At 39.6% G+C, this 16103-nt stretch overlaps 1 protein-coding gene across 1 annotated transcript in view; it reads right to left on the bottom strand.

Moving 5' to 3' along the window:
* Window positions 1-16103, bottom strand: part of vdra (vitamin D receptor a) — a 74394-nt gene that overhangs the window by 19545 nt on the left and 38746 nt on the right. The window contains exons 2-5 of the mRNA XM_053642639.1: window positions 14941-15088; window positions 11211-11341; window positions 2995-3179; window positions 826-925 (exon numbers count right to left, since the gene is read on the bottom strand). Coding sequence (XP_053498614.1) covers window positions 826-925; window positions 2995-3179; window positions 11211-11341; window positions 14941-15088 — 564 coding nt within the window. The remainder of the gene's footprint in view (window positions 1-825; window positions 926-2994; window positions 3180-11210; window positions 11342-14940; window positions 15089-16103) is intronic.

Below are 16103 nucleotides of genomic sequence, written 5' to 3'. Positions count from 1 at the left end.
AAAAAGGTTTTGTTACGGTTATTCCTGTTACTGACGCAAACTTGCTCAAATGATTTACGTTTCCATAAACGTTGTAATCTAGAAGGTACTGAAGCGGGGGAAAAAAACCTGACTTGCCGTCCCATTCCGGCACTAGAGACATAGATACGGGATACATCCCACAGCACACAGCTATCCTGTCGTCATGACTCGCCTTTACGGCAACTGTCTTTGTTCGTGTAAACAGAATAAGCCTCTCCTTTAAGTGTGTAAAGCTGTACTGTGATGTTGCACGAGCAGAAATCTGAAATGTTGATTTTCCACGTCTCGGGGAATTTTGCAACGGCTAAATTCTGAGAAAATTGGTTAAAAAAAAAAACAGGAAAATTTTTTCGAGTGTTTTTTTTCCCATGGCGAGAAGAGTGCAATGGTAATTACGCAGCGCGAGAGCTGAAGATTTGTGCAAAATGGCTGACCATCAGAGATTAACTGGTATCAGAGGAACATAAAAGCGTAGATGAAGAACAGAGCCTGGGCAGAAAAACAAGCTGTTTCTCAAAACACAATTTCTTCCTGCTGTGCGTAGGAGCGCGCGTGTGCGGTGCGTGTGTGTGTGTTTGTGTGTATAAAAACTGCTTTTTAGTCAGCGTCCAGTTTCCTAGCATACGTAATTCAATGTGAGGTTCGATGCTTTTGGCCAAGACAATTTGTGTACTGCCAGCTGTGGATGAACCTCCTGGAGGTTCAGCTTACATTCCTAACTCAATTTCACAGGGAATTTGTGAATGCGTGTGTGTGTGTGTGAGAGAGCGAGACAGAGAGAGTGTGTGTGTGTGTGTTAGTTACCTGGTGAGTTGTTCAATGAATCTGAAGAGGCATCTGAGAGTGAGTGGAGAGAGGCAGCACGACTGGCACTGCGCGTCACTGGACCCTCTCTCACTGGGGGCTACACACACACACACGCACACACACACACACACATTAGAGCTACACTATAATAAGAGTACACGGGCAAGCACTTGCTTTAAACCATTTCACACGGGACAATCTCCTTCCTTATTATCATTATTTTTAAAGTAAGGAATAAAACACTTCAGGGTGCGCTGTTATAGGAAACTAATCAATAGCGTGATGAGACGCTGATGATTTTCCAGCACCAGCGCACCCTGATGCGCTTCATTCCTCTTACACTAACAGCAACTTGTCAACAATTATTTTTTCTGCTTATTAAAGTACGATACGCCTCATACGTTTTATCCATCAATTTGCCATAACAGTAATGTGCACAAGCTGTTACTATAGAAACGATAACCCATTTGTTTTGCAGCCAGATCGACAGAACTCTCAGTGAAAATGCCTCGATTAGCATATTTTGGTACCAGTCGCACAACCGCAAGCTGTTGTCTGAGGTAATTTGGCATTTCCATGAATGAAACGTTCGTTAACGGAACAGCCGCCGCCGCAGCTCGTGAAAACACGGTGATGGTGACGTCATCCGCTCGGAATGTATTTTCCTTCTCCTGTACACATACTCAATCTGGACACAAGACGAGAGTGCTTATGACAGAAGCACCTGCATCATTTCCATTATCACTATTAGACTGTCCGTGCGCTCATACAAAGGGAATCAGAAATTTGGATTCACTTATAATCGGCCGTAGCACTTATCTTAATAATTCAATATGCCATTTGTTGATAATTTTGGTCATTAAAATGATTGAGTAATTTTAGTTCCAGATTTTGGTGTCTGATCTTTAGAGAGGAATAAATGAATACACATTTTAATTTGTTCCCCCACATTTTATAATAATGTATAATATAATAATGTTAATAATAATAAAGTCATCAAAACTCTGGAGTAACACAAATGGAATTATGGGAATTATGTTGTGATAAAAAAATCCAAAATAAATCAAAATAATTTAATATTTTAGTATCTTCAAAGTAGACCCCCTTTTTGCCGAGAATTTCCAGAAATGTATTCTTGGCGTTTTCTCACCCGATTTCTTGAGGAATTTCCCTGAGATGATTTTCAAAGAGTATTAAAGGAGTTCCCACCTACGCTGGACTCTTATCGGCTGCTTTATGGAATATTTTGCTCCGAGTCGTCCGTTTAAAAAACTTTTTTTTGTAAATAAAATGTTAGTTTTCTAATGAAAGAAATGAATATGTCAGCACAATTATATTTTTGTCTACAACACTGATTTCACATGGTTAATCCTACACCTTCAGATCAAAAGCTTTCAGTCAAATGTCCACAAACTTATGACCGGTGGTGTTATACATACATACATATACATATATATATATATATATATATATATATATATATACATATATATATATATATATATATATATATATATATATATATATATATATATATATATATATATATATACACACATATATATATATATATATATATATATATATATATATATATATATATATATATATATATAAAAACACCACCGGTCATAATTCCTATACACACACACACACACACACACACACACATACATATATATGTATGTATGTATGTATGTGTATATTATATATATATATATATATATATACATACATACAACAACAACAGTGTGTTTTTTAATTCCTTGTACAACACAGCAATTTGCCAACGCTAACTTCTTTTTTTAAGTTTTTATTATAGGACAACACACGTTGTACTTTTTATCTGTTTATAGTTACGCTTAATGTTGCGACTTACATGTATGACTTACAGTATCTCACAAAAGTGAGTACACCCCTCACATTTTTGTAAATATTTGATTATATCTTTTCATGTGACAACACTGAAGAAATGACACTGTGCTACAATGTAAAGTAGTGAGTGTACAGCTTGTATAACAGTGTAAATTTGCTGTCCCCTAAAGCATAAAGTTACAGCTTTAACTCGGATTGGAAAAACAAACAAACACCAAAAAAAAAAACGTTCAGCTGACCGGCTTGTACGTTTATGCGATTTGTATAAGAATTAGTGAGCGTGACACTGACTCGGAATTTCCCAAAGTCGGAGTAGGAGTCGTCGTAGGTCTTGTGATGCGCCTCCACCAGCGTGTTGATGATCTGACTCTGCTCCTCGGTCAGCCGGGGCTTCTGCGCCTCTCGCATTGCCTCCTCCTCCTTTCTCTTCAGGATCAGCTCCTTCTTCCTCTGCACCTCCTCATCAGTCAGAATGACTGTGGAGAAATCAAATAAAATGAATAAGTAAATAAATAAATAAATACTAATAATAACAGGATTGTTATTGACTGTGAGTCATTACTGCACCGCTTATCAGTAACTTCAGTCTCGTGCTGCTCCTTCAGCCGCTTGCTCAACCCAGGCTTCCTTATCTTAACTGCTTCCCACAGCAAGGTTCATTCAAAAGCTCTTTAAGCTCTTAAACATTACTCAGAACTGACTGGCAACCGGAAATAAAGGGTTTCCTCTTTAGTACTCAAGAACGATTTCATCAGTCCTGAGATCAAATGAGAAAATACATCCTGCTTGGGAAACGGTTTACGCCACCTAATAAACTCGAGTCGCATAAACACTCGGCTCTGGAGGACTTCTGTCTGACTGCACGACGGATTACAGCTTTAAGCGAAGTTTACAACTTGCATACTTGACGTTGTACGCAACCTAAACGTAAATTACACACAGAGTCGACGTGTCGTGGAGTTTATTGGCCAGGTGTTTTTTTTTTATTCATTTTTTTTAAATCTAAGTTTCGAATTAAAAGGTGCAATAGTAGAGTTTTTGGCAACAATTTTTGCAAATACAAACAACCTGGAAATATGTAGAACATGATTAAAAAGGTTTAAGAATGCTTGTCTGTCGTTACATGGGCCTCTTGTCAGTCTTTACTTATAAACACACCCAAACGCCCCTTCACTACAAATGTAGCACAACTAACAAACTATCGCATTGCCAAGATTTAGAAAAGACATTACTGACATGCAATTAGCGATGCTCCTCCTGGAAATGTAAAGGCAATCTGTATAGAGTGTTAAAGTGTTTACTTTACATAGCGAATCAAATCGATCCATTTGTAATCACTTAAGATATCCAGGTAATGCAATGCTTTTGACGAACCATCGTCACTGAAATGTATGTAACGCTACATGACACCTGTGCATCTAATGATGCAGTAAGTGAAAGTGGGTGAAAAACTGATGGAAACTCATATAGAACTCAGCTGTCAAGCAGTCGAATGTTTTTTGGGTGACCTACTGTATAAAATATCAGTTCATGGTAAAATGCTAGCACCATCACCTGGTTGATTAAACAATGCTGGTCAGCATATATATATATATATATATATATATATATATATATATATATATATATTGATAACGTGGCTTTGTCTCCACAGGAGAGAATGTGACCAGGGTTCAAGGATTAAAAGAATTAATTTCAATGTTGTTGTAATTCACCTATTTAACCACTAGAGCGCCAGGCTTGACTAACGTACCTTCAATGTTTATTTTGTATATAGTATTCAAAGAGTACAGTTTATATATAAAACAATCTTCTTAGCCGACACTAGCTATATTTCTATCTGCAAATTTTATGAGACAAAAAACAAAAACCAAAACCGCTGGATGTGAACAAGACGTGAATAAAATCTCAGATAAAATGAAAACGGATGCACTCAACTGAGACGGATAATTATTTTATTAGATAAAAAGGACACGTGCACAAACTACGAGAGAAATACATTTACCGAAAAAATTCCTCGATGCACATCAGAAAAAGATGTGACTTTGCATTAACAAATCACGCGATCGGGTAATTGGCTCTGAAAGTAAAAATGGTGGACAGAGAGATGCGGCAGTTTACCCGTTAGTGACGATTTTGTTCTCTTGGACACACGGGATAGAAACGGTGCTTTATTCGCAAATGTTTTATGCGATATTCCAATTTTTTGCACACGTTCAATTCGCAACCAGGATGTAAAACATAGCTACTGAGTCCAAAGGCTGATCCTAGATCAAATCTACGAGCTGTCCCCTAGTGTGTTGTGAAACGGCTGATCTCAGAGCAGTGCTGTATGACATGTATGAAGCTAGCAGACATTTCTCAGCATGTGAAGACTACAGCAGTCTGCCAACTGGGTCACAGTGACGGTGTAATGACCTCGTGCCATATGGAGAGCTAGAGTGTAGAGTGTTCTAAGTAGTGGCCTGGTAATGAATGAGCCAGAACTAATAACATCCTTTTACGGCTCTCTATCTGTTCTGTGACTTTACAAAATAATGACCCTTGTCTAAAAGTCTCTTTTCATGTTTCCTTTTTTTTTTTTTTTTTTTTTTTTTTTTTTTTTTACATAACAGAACTCTTCATAGTGGGAAAAAAAACAGTGACATTGCAACAATGGCAGAATTTATGAATGAGCATGTTGAGCCATCATTACCACACTGAAATAAAAAAATATTAAAATAAATACCCATGGGGTGGGGAACTTTTGCACTGTACATACTGTCAAGATAAACTGCATGATTTTGAGCCTGTAAATAACTTATAATGGTAGGACCTTCCTGACCATGAGTGTTATACCACAGCGCTGTTGAATTCTCGATTCTGATTGGTCAGAGTCAAGTGCTGACTACACGTCTAGATTAATGTGCTCGCTCTAAACTGTTAATTGTTGCTATAGTAACAAGTTCAAGAGAGGCTGGTGAGGGAATGACTGTTTCTTTAGCTGCTTTTAATAGCTAAGAATTGTAATTATAATGCAATTTGCTGAGGTATAAGATGAATTAAAAAAAAAAAAAACAACCTTTAAAATTGTGTCCTGAAGTGTTTCATTAGTTTTACTTAGGATTTTTGTGTGGTTTCTTGGGCTTATACAGTCCCCTCCAAAACTAAACTATACATCAGTGGTTTCTTTCTTTTTCAGGACATTCCAAATTGCTGAATTGGCTACGCCCAATGTGCAATGCTTCTTGATTTTCGCTCTTTTCTCAGCTTCAAAATGGCTTGCTTTTCTCCCACAGACAGCTCTCTGGTCTTCATGTTGGTTTATCCTTTTTAAGAACAAACACAGGTCTACACAGGTGAAACGGAGGGCTAAACCAAGAGTAGATGAATAATCAATCTAACAGGACACACCTTGTTAACCAGAAACACCGGTCAGTTGACAAATTGGGTGGTCTGATACAAAATGTGCTGTGTTCTATGTTGTCAAACCCAAATGTCTTCAGTCTACAGCAAAAAAAAAAAAAAAAGGGGACTGTAATAGTTTTTTACAGACATATTTTATTGTTGATGTTGATTTAGTTCTAGTTTTTGTCATTTTAGTTCCAGACTAAAAAGTGGTGTTATATTTTTTTTTGCTTCGTATAACATCGGAACGGCAAAATGGGTTTACATTATTAATTATCAATGATCAATAATAACAGTCTGATTAAATGTGAATTTTTATTTTACGAGGTAAAATTTCTAACAAATTTATGGTAAGCTACTGTACATTTATTAATTTTTTATTTTGTGATTGGAAAAGCAGAAAATTATTTGATTTTTATTTCACTGAAATTTTGCAAAAAAATAAAATAAAATAAACCCAAACAAACACAATTAAACTGTAGATCTGAAATGAAAAATGTAAGTATAAGGCAGCACAGTGGGGTAGCTGATAGCTTTGTGGCATTACCTAATGATGTCTCTAAGTGCATAAGGAGCTTTATTATTTTTTTTTCAAATCTCTGTTGAAAGAAGCCGTAAAAAAAAAAAAGGATTTTTTTTCTCTCACATATATCCCGACATGGGTCTGATGTCAAGTCTAAACACATGGAGGCTATTATTTTCCATTCAACTGCGGTTTATGTTCACATGCCAATGATCATGCAACTTCAAAACCCCGAACACTAGTTCAGAAAAAAATGGATTCAAAAAAAAAAAAAAATGAAACATGATTTCGGTGTAAAAAAAACCAAACTGTTTTCTAAACATAAAACCCGCATTGCATTGGTCATAAACATGTCACAGATACAAACCCATTCTGTGATTCATCCTAACCAACTCAATGTGTTGTGTATTAACGGTTGGATCAGTATGCACAGACTTCCTGCATCCACTCGCTAATACGTGTGCTGTTATTAGGAGAGAACAAGCGGTGCAGGCCGCTTCGGGGTTATCTCGGGTGAGTTTGTTTTGGCTGAGCACGACATGACAGTCTGAACCAATCTGGCAAACAAGTGCTAACAGTGTGTGGTCAGTAAAAAACAAAGGAAGACCTATCTGAAACCACAGGTAAACAAACATGCAATGCTCGTGAAATGCTAATGCCGGAGCAGAACGATCATTACTCATCGTTACGGGGGAAATGTGAGAATAATGTGCTAAGAGCTCTGCTTTCGGTATCCGGACAGCTGAAGCTGTAAATCTCCTGAATGATCATGAAGAATTTTTGAGACTACAGTTAAGCATGCAGTCCAAAACACATGGAAACTGATTAAATATCTATTTAGATCATTATTAATTGAAGTATGAAATAGATCACTCGGTGGAGTGCTGTTAGAGGAAAATAATCAAAGTTGGGTTGGTGTGATGAAGCCGCGTTACTGCTAACAATCAGTGAACTCTTACTGACAAATCAGAATCAAGAATTCAACAGCGTTGTGATGTACACCAGTCAGCCATAACATTAAAACCACCTGCCAAATCTTGTCTACGTCCCCCTCCCCTTGTGCAGCCAAGACCGCTCTGAACGTACTTTGGTCTGCAACAACGTTTAGGTAGGTGGTATGTGCCAAAGTAACATCCACATGAATGCCCAGAGCATCACATTTCCTCCGCCAACTTGCATTCTTCCCAAAGTGCATCCTGGTGCCATCTCTTCCCCAGGTAGGTAAGCGACACACACACACACCACATGATGTAAAAGAAAACGGATTCATCAGACCAGGCCACCTTCTTCCATTGCTCCATGGTCCAGTTCTAATGCTCACGTGCCCATTGTAAGTGCTTTCGGCCGTGGACAGGGGTCAGCAAGGGTGCTCTGACCAGTCTGCGGCGGCGCAGCAACCTTTGATGGTTCTGAGCATTTTAAAATCTTGCACCATACAAATTCGTCCCTCAGTAAAGTCAAAACCAGACTGACTTTGAACTTTTCAGCCTTATGTTTTAGTTATGAACTTCTGAATGGATGGATGGATGGATATTGAGCTCATAGAAGAAAACCAATGAGCCAAAAACTTCAAATAGAACCTTAAAATTCCAAGTTCTCTATATATTTAAATGCCAGTTGTCACTGCTGCCATTTTTAAACACTGTGTATCCTTACCGCCACTTTATTCCACGCTCCTACCTTGTCGCTCCATGTTTTTAGGTGTACAGTTAGAGACTGTAGCTCATCTTTTTTTCCATGGACACTCTAAAGCCCTTCATCAGTTTCAGTTTCTGACCACAGCACCGCTGTTAGATGGATATTTTGGGTTGCCGGACATGTTTCTTAACCCGGCAGTTTACACGCAACAATTTTCACCAATCCAAATGAATTCCTTCCAATTGCAGGCTCCAACTGAAATGTTTATATGTAACCAAACCTCAGTACACTGTTTACCCTTATGCACATGCACAATTTAGTTATTTATTTATTTTCGGGAGCTGGCATATTGTTATAACACAAAAACACACGTGCAGAATTTATACCTATATTCCTACCATAAAGATTAACACGGAGATTGTTTATCTTTATAACGGAGTATCTACAAACCACTGGAAGTGTTTTATTCCCTTACACCACATGTTTTTTTTTTGGAATAGTAATTAAAGAACACCACTTTATTCTTTTAATCCGTTTATCGTTACACTTATTGTTATGAAACGACACTGAAACAAGTTAGTTCCTGTTCCCGCTATAATTCTGACTAGCTTCAGGCAGTTCATTTCAATTTAGGTGTGTACACGTGGGTTGAATCATTATATGAATCACTATTAGGTTATTATGCTGCAAGACATTGAGATGAATTCAATCACAAATATATGGCGAAACTGAGCCTAAAGTCTGAAAGCAGCCTTTCTACAAAAAAGCCTGACTACAGCTGGAGAAGTCACAACGACACTTCCTCTTCTACACCTCCAGCTGCACACTCTTCTGCACTTCCACAGATTTGACCTTTGACCCTCTGTCCCAGAACGGCTGCCATTGTGAAACAAAGAGGCCCTTTTGTGTGCTGAGCGGATCGGTGCTGGATCGGTGAGAGGCGGGGTTTAGGCTTGATTTGGCCCGCGGGACTGTGTGTGAGCTACGCTGCCATGCTGCTCTCCTCCTGCCGGCCGGGGAAAATCTGGGGCGCCGTATTGTGTAACTATGCTGTAGGGAAAAAAAGGGCGTTGTTGGACATTTTTTTCCTCCAACTCTCTCAGTGTCTCTCTCTCTCTCTCTCTCTTTCTCTCTTTCTATTTTTATGACACGGTTTTGTTTGAGGTCCGTAACAGTGCTGTCTACTTTAGACACTATATTTAAACTGAAGCTCCATCTGACCCGAAGCGGCACTGAAAAGGCGTAAAGGATTCTCGTGTGTGTGTGTGTTTGTGTGTAAAGGCAGGTTCCTCTGACTTGTATTTGATCTTTGCCAGCAGCTCATGGTTTAATCCACCGGTTAATCATTAACTCTTGTGCAAATCAACCGTATCAAAATAGTCGATGAGATTTTACGATATCATCGCATAAGGAACATCACAGCACCTTTAACATACATGTACAGCCAGGTGAGAAATGAAAGGTAAACGATTTTGAAGTAAGGTGTGTGCGTGTGTGGTCACACTGGCACAGGATTCTACACGTCTCTGGAGCTGTATCGGAGCGATGAGCACCGTTCGTCCAAAAGGTATTCTTTCAGCTGGTGTTTTGATGATGATGATGATGATGATTTTGGACTCCAAAACTTCAAACTTTAAAACCACTCCAATGGTTTTCAACTGGTTTGAGATCTAGCAAGTGTGAAGTGTCATATATACATCATAGATCATTTCCCTCCTCCTCCTCCTCGTTTCCACACCATTCAGTGAGGCCATGCACACTGTGGATGTGGGCGGGGTCATACTGGAAATGACCACGCCCATCAGGAGAGAGATGCATCATCATTGGATAAAAGTGAGGAGTTAGAAGAACTAGAGATTATAATGAAAGCATGACTCATTTCATCTCTGTAGACCTGTGCTTATGTGTTTCGTGTCTTTGTAATGAAGGGATTACGCACTGCAATCCTACCATAATGTCTCTCGCTCCTTTTCTCTCTCTCTCTCTCTCTCTCTCTCTCTCTCTCTCTATGTACTGTAGTTGTGGACGGATTTTTCTTCCTCGACCTGCAACGACATTCTCACTCGCCTGAAGAACAGTCACTCCTCCATTTTGTCCCCCAACCCCCCCAAACATGAACATACAAAGTCCACATCTGATCACAATTTCCAAAGTACTTCCCTTCTTCCCAGAAATCGAAGTGCAAATGACATGAATCATTCATTCCTAACGAACCACAGCCACTTAAATCTTCAACGAAACTTTCCACCTCGAACGAGCTTCATATCATTTTCTTCACTAATGAGCATGCGATCTTCATTCACATCCACGTCTCTGTCTAACGAGAGTGATGCGGCAGCGCTTTAGTCCTTCAGTCTGTCCAGCTCCTTCACTTCTTCATCTGTATACACTGTGCTCAAACACATCAGCTTCTAAAAACGCACCGCATTCTGGTACTCCGCGTCCAACTATTCGCACCGACGGCTGCGCGGTTTCTTCGCTGGACTTCTCGTTAATATGATATTGAGTTGAACTGGAAAATGGGGAGGTTTTTTTTTATTTATTTAAATTTTTTTTTTATGAGTGAACAATAGGAGCGATAATCTGAGTGTTATCCCTTATGTTTGAGATGATTTTCGCCTATTAACTCTTTTCAACCGGAGTGAAAACTGAACTCTTTTTACAAGTGTTCAGCATCGAATTTATTTGTGAAGTCACCGTACACTCCACAGTATTGGTTAATGGCTCATATGAAAAGTAGACTTTAAAAATTTGGTTTTATTTCCCACACAAATGTTTATATCTTTAAAGTCAAGGGTGATATAAATCTCAGTCCTGCTCTCTGAGATGTGCTGGTCCATAAGCATACCAACACTTGAAGGAGTTACTTTCAATCAGTAAAATTCTGCGTAGGGTTATCCAAACAGACGTATTAAAAACGTCTCCTCTCCATTGTACGTGTGTAGAAAAGAACACTCACACTCCTTCATCATGCCGATGTCGACGCAGCGCTTCAGGCGACAGGCTTGGCAGTGTCTGCGGTTGTCTTTGGTGATGGTGCAGCTGCCGTTAAAGGGACAAGTGAAACTGGCCTTCCGCTTCATACTGCGCCTGAACAGAGCAGATACATACACAAAGCATAAAGCAGTGAAGAAACATTACCAGCTTATACAGCCAACTCTTCCAATATCAGCACATTACGACGAACAGATTAGATAATTATAAACATTACATACACCGTAAATCAAATGATGCACTTCCAATGGAAAAAAAAAACAACACTTTTTTTCCTCTAACTATATGCAATTCTTTTATACAGTACAACCCCAATTCCAAAAAAGCTGGGACGCTGTGTAAAACGTAAATAAAAACAGAATGCAATGATTTGCAAATCTCATAAACGCATACGTTATTCACAATAGAACATAGAAAACATGTCAAACGTTTAAATTGAGGAAATGTACCGTTTTAAGGGGAAAATTAGGTCATTTTGAGTTCGATGGACGTAACACGTCTCAAAAAAGTTGGGACGGGGCAACAAAAGGCTGGAAAAGTTAATTGGGAACAAGTCAGTAATGTGATTGGGTATAAAAAGAGTATCATAGAGAGGCGGAGTCTTTCAGAAGTAAAGGCGGGCAAAATGGAGGTTCGTCAATCTGTGAAAAACCGCGTCTATAATTTGTGGAACAAATTTCAGAATAACGTTCCATCGATGTACAATCGTGAAGACTATGATTATAAATTCTATAATTAAATAAGTAAAGTTAAGTACGTGGAAAAAAAAGATGTAAATAAATCATTAAAAAAAAATCTATAAATCCTGTGTAAGGCATTAACCCAGTGCTGCGTATTTTTACCATCCGCGCAAAGTGCAAATGATTTATTAACGCTGTAACTCTTCTAAAAAGTCATAATGGAGAAGTGTCCGAAAAGGGCACGGATCAAACACACTCTTCACTCTGTAAACCGTCTGGGCTCGGCACCGCTCAGGGCCAAGAGCCGCAGTGACGTGCTGCACACGAGGATTATTTAAAAAGGCCTGAAATATTGCTCACATGGCCTAGCCACTCAGCTACACCCATCCTAAAACACACATACAGCCAGCCACACCACAAAACACATGCAAACACACACATACACACACACACACATACACACCCACACACACATACACAGAGCCACAACCACTTTGAGCCCTCCCTCTTGTCCTTTTAATAGTAATGAACAGAAACATTTATTTCATGCGTGGTCACGCTGAACACACTCTCAAAGAACTTAGGAAAACACACGCCGCGTCTCCTGGCACACTGTTCCTATTCATACACACAGGCTGTCTACGCAGAGCAAAACACACACACACACACACACACACACACACACACACTAACACACACACTCCAAGGTGCAAACTCAGAGGAAAAGACAGATTTAATCGGTGTTTAACTCGTGTAGTTTACACTCACCTCAACACTTCAACACTTAAAGGACTAAATGGATGTAAATGACAGATGGGCAAACAGTTTGGACCAAAACCTGTGCTTCTGTGATTTCCTGAAGAAAAATATTTTATATGGTCGGAAAGAAAATCAAACCACAATGAACAAAAAAACCCCCAAAAAACAGCTCTGAGCTTCACGCTGAATATGATCTAACAAATAAATACACAAATTAGTATTCAGCGCTTTGCATTTCTTTCCCCAGAGCGATTGTGTAATATCTCAACAATCTCATTACAGATAAAATTGCAACAAAGGTTTCTGCCTTAGATTTTTACATCTCGTGACCGATTTCCAAACAGGCGTTTATGGAAGTCGCTCCTGTCGAGGCTGAATCTAACGTAGTCATATCGCGCGCTAAGTGGGTTCTCGAACGCTGTTATTTTACATCCTTAATAGGGTTTGGAATACGGCGTGACTGTGTATTTGTACAGGGCTTTGATAATACAACGTTATTCCTGAGTGAAGGCGAGTGGAAGATGGCGTCCATGTTGAGGCGGCTCTAAACTGCAGCGGAAGAGCAAGCTCGGAAAAGTAAAGCGAGTCGAGTCATACTGTGCAGTGGAAAAGTGGCTTTAGTTGCACAGAAGTTACCCTGGGTTCCTTTGTGACCTCGTGGGCTATTATACGTCTTGCTCGACCGTACCTGGAGAGGGTAACAATGGTCTTGAATTTCCTCCATTTGTACACAATCTGTCTGATTGTGGATTGGTGGAGTCCAAACTCTTTAGAGACGGTTTTGTGACCTTTTCCAGCCTGATGAGCATCGACTCTTTTTCTGAGGTCCTCAGAAATCTCCTTTGTTTGTGCCACGATACACTTCCACAAATACGTGTTGTGAAGATCAGACTCTGATAGATCCCAGTCATCATGTGATACTGAAAGAGTAGACTAGGGCCAGGGCATACACTATATGGCCAAATGTTTGTGGACACCTGACCATCACGCTTGTTGAACATCCCATTCCACATTTAGAAGAAGAAGCTTTTATTAGTCATGTATACATTACAGCACAGTGAAATTCCTTTCTTCGCATATCCCAGCATGTTAGGAAGTTGGGGTCAGAGCGCAGGGACAGCCATGATACAGCGCCCCTGGAGAAGAGAGGGTTAAGGGCCTTGCTCAAGGGCCCAACAGTGTCAGCTTGGCAGTGCTGGGGCTTGAATCCCCTACCTTCTGATCAGTAACCCAGAGCCTTAACCCCGATCAGTCTTAATCCCTGATCAGTAACCCAGAGCCTTAACTGTTGAGCCACCACTGCCCTCAATTTTCACATACCTCAGCATGTTAGGAAGCTGGGGTCAGAGTGCAGGGTCAGAAATGATACGGTGACCCTGCAGCATAGGGTTAAGGACCTTGATCAAGGCAGCTTGGCGGTGCTGAGGCTTGAACCCCCGACCTTCTGCTATCCAGAGCCTTAACCGTTCGCCAGCATTGCCCTTTGCTGTTATATTAACCTCCACTCTTCTGGGAGGGCTTATGTCATGCTTCACAAACATCTGGAGCATACTTTGAGAACCACTGGTCTAGACACGGTGCTGGAATCCCATATGGATTTCTTTAAAAAAAAATAAAAAGAAAAAAATACACATAAAAAAAAGCAGATTTCCTAAAGCAAAACTTTATTTCTTTTCTTCATTTACTTCATAGTTTATCATCAGTTAATTTAATCTCAGTGAGAAATCTGATATGAATATGCCTGGCAGCTGGATACAAATCAAAAAGACAAACACAATATTTTTGTCCTTTTTTGAGAAGTTGTGCTCTGATCTCAGACTGCTATACAAAACAGCTTGTTATATCATCCGGTGTGCATTATGTAAGCGCTGGTACCGTATCCGCTACGAAACCAGAGACGCTCTTATCTTCTCATGCATTAAAATCTGGCACAGTGTCAGCGCAGAAACCCTATTCTGAACCGTGTTGTAGACCACACGTACAGAGGAAGTGCAAGATAGTGAGATATGTTCTATAGAATTAATTATCAGCTAACAGATAATAATAACAATAACAAATGAATAATCACAATAAATCACAAGGTTATTAACTAGATGGGGCACGTAAAAAATATCAAAACATACTTTAACGTTCTCCTCTTTATAAGTGTGAACTTCAAAGCGAATGATAAACCATAAACCCCCATGTTATAATGCCCCACATGGCTACCATGCCAGAAAATGGCACTGGACGACAAAACACGCAGCTTGGCTTCACCTGAAAAAGCCCTTGCAGCCTTCGCAGGTCATGGCGTTGAAGTGGAATCCAGTGGCCTTGTCTCCGCAAACGCCGCAGATTCGCGGAGCGTTGCGGTCAATCTCGTCCGTACACTGTGCAGATGTGCTCACAGCCATGGCCTCCATTACTGAGAGAAAGGGAGAAAAAAAAAAGAAAACGAAAAAGATATTAGAACGAGAGAACGATTCACCCCTGTTGAATTCTCAATTCCGAGTGGTGAGAATTGTTTAATTTTTTACATCACCGCACTTGGTCTGTTGTGTAATCGTTATCTGGAACATGCAGAATAATATACGACTAATATTAAACAGCATACTCTCTGTTTTCCCTGTCGATCACAGTGGCTCAATAGCCAATCGTGGGAGTCTTTGAGTTCAGGTATGCGGAAGAGGGCGGAAAGCACTCTCATCCCCTGCCTTGTGATGCAGCAGGAGCAGCAGTTTGAAAAGATGCAGTGTCTAGAAGGAAGCACGTGTTAACTATTCGTATGATGGGGCGAGATGGATAATGGCTGGGAATTGGCCAAGACCAAATTAGTGAGAAAATTGCAAGCAATTGGAAAAAAACAAACAAAGGAAAAAAAAAAACCCAACGCGCTGTTAATTGCGTCTAATCGTTTATATGGTGAACGTTTCTGTGAGGAGATGTTTATCGATCATTCATGGAAGGAGTCTCCAGTATCAGGGCTTCGTCACAGCCCATCTCTGGAGTCTCTGCTTTCCGGTTTCTCATCAACAAAACAAGCTTATTCGTACAAGAAAAAAAACACGAGACAGGCTGACGAGAGGGTAAATATTTACAGGCACTATAATGTAAATGATTACAGGAATGAACCTGTTTTGGATAACTATAATTATATATATAAAAAAAAAGTATGACGTGTCCTTGAAGTAATAAATAAAACACTAGTGAATTGTTGCAACATGTTCATCACCAAACAGTCTGCCGCTGCTATTTAAAAAAAAAATGTATTTCTATTTTTTTTATTTTTTACTAAAACCAGAATAATTGCTGTTTTGAATTCTCCTTCGGCCTGACAGGTTATAACAGGTAAAGCACTGGTTATCATATCACTCTCTTTTGGGCAGAAACACGCAGGAATAAGAAACTAATCTCCAAGCTTGCAAGAGCACACGAATAAT

The sequence above is a fragment of the Ictalurus furcatus genome, chromosome 15 (assembly GCF_023375685.1).
Source record: "Ictalurus furcatus strain D&B chromosome 15, Billie_1.0, whole genome shotgun sequence".
Lineage (NCBI taxonomy): Eukaryota > Metazoa > Chordata > Actinopteri > Siluriformes > Ictaluridae > Ictalurus > Ictalurus furcatus.
Note: the sequence above shows the minus strand (reverse complement) of the source record. Positions and strands in the feature narration are given on the sequence as shown.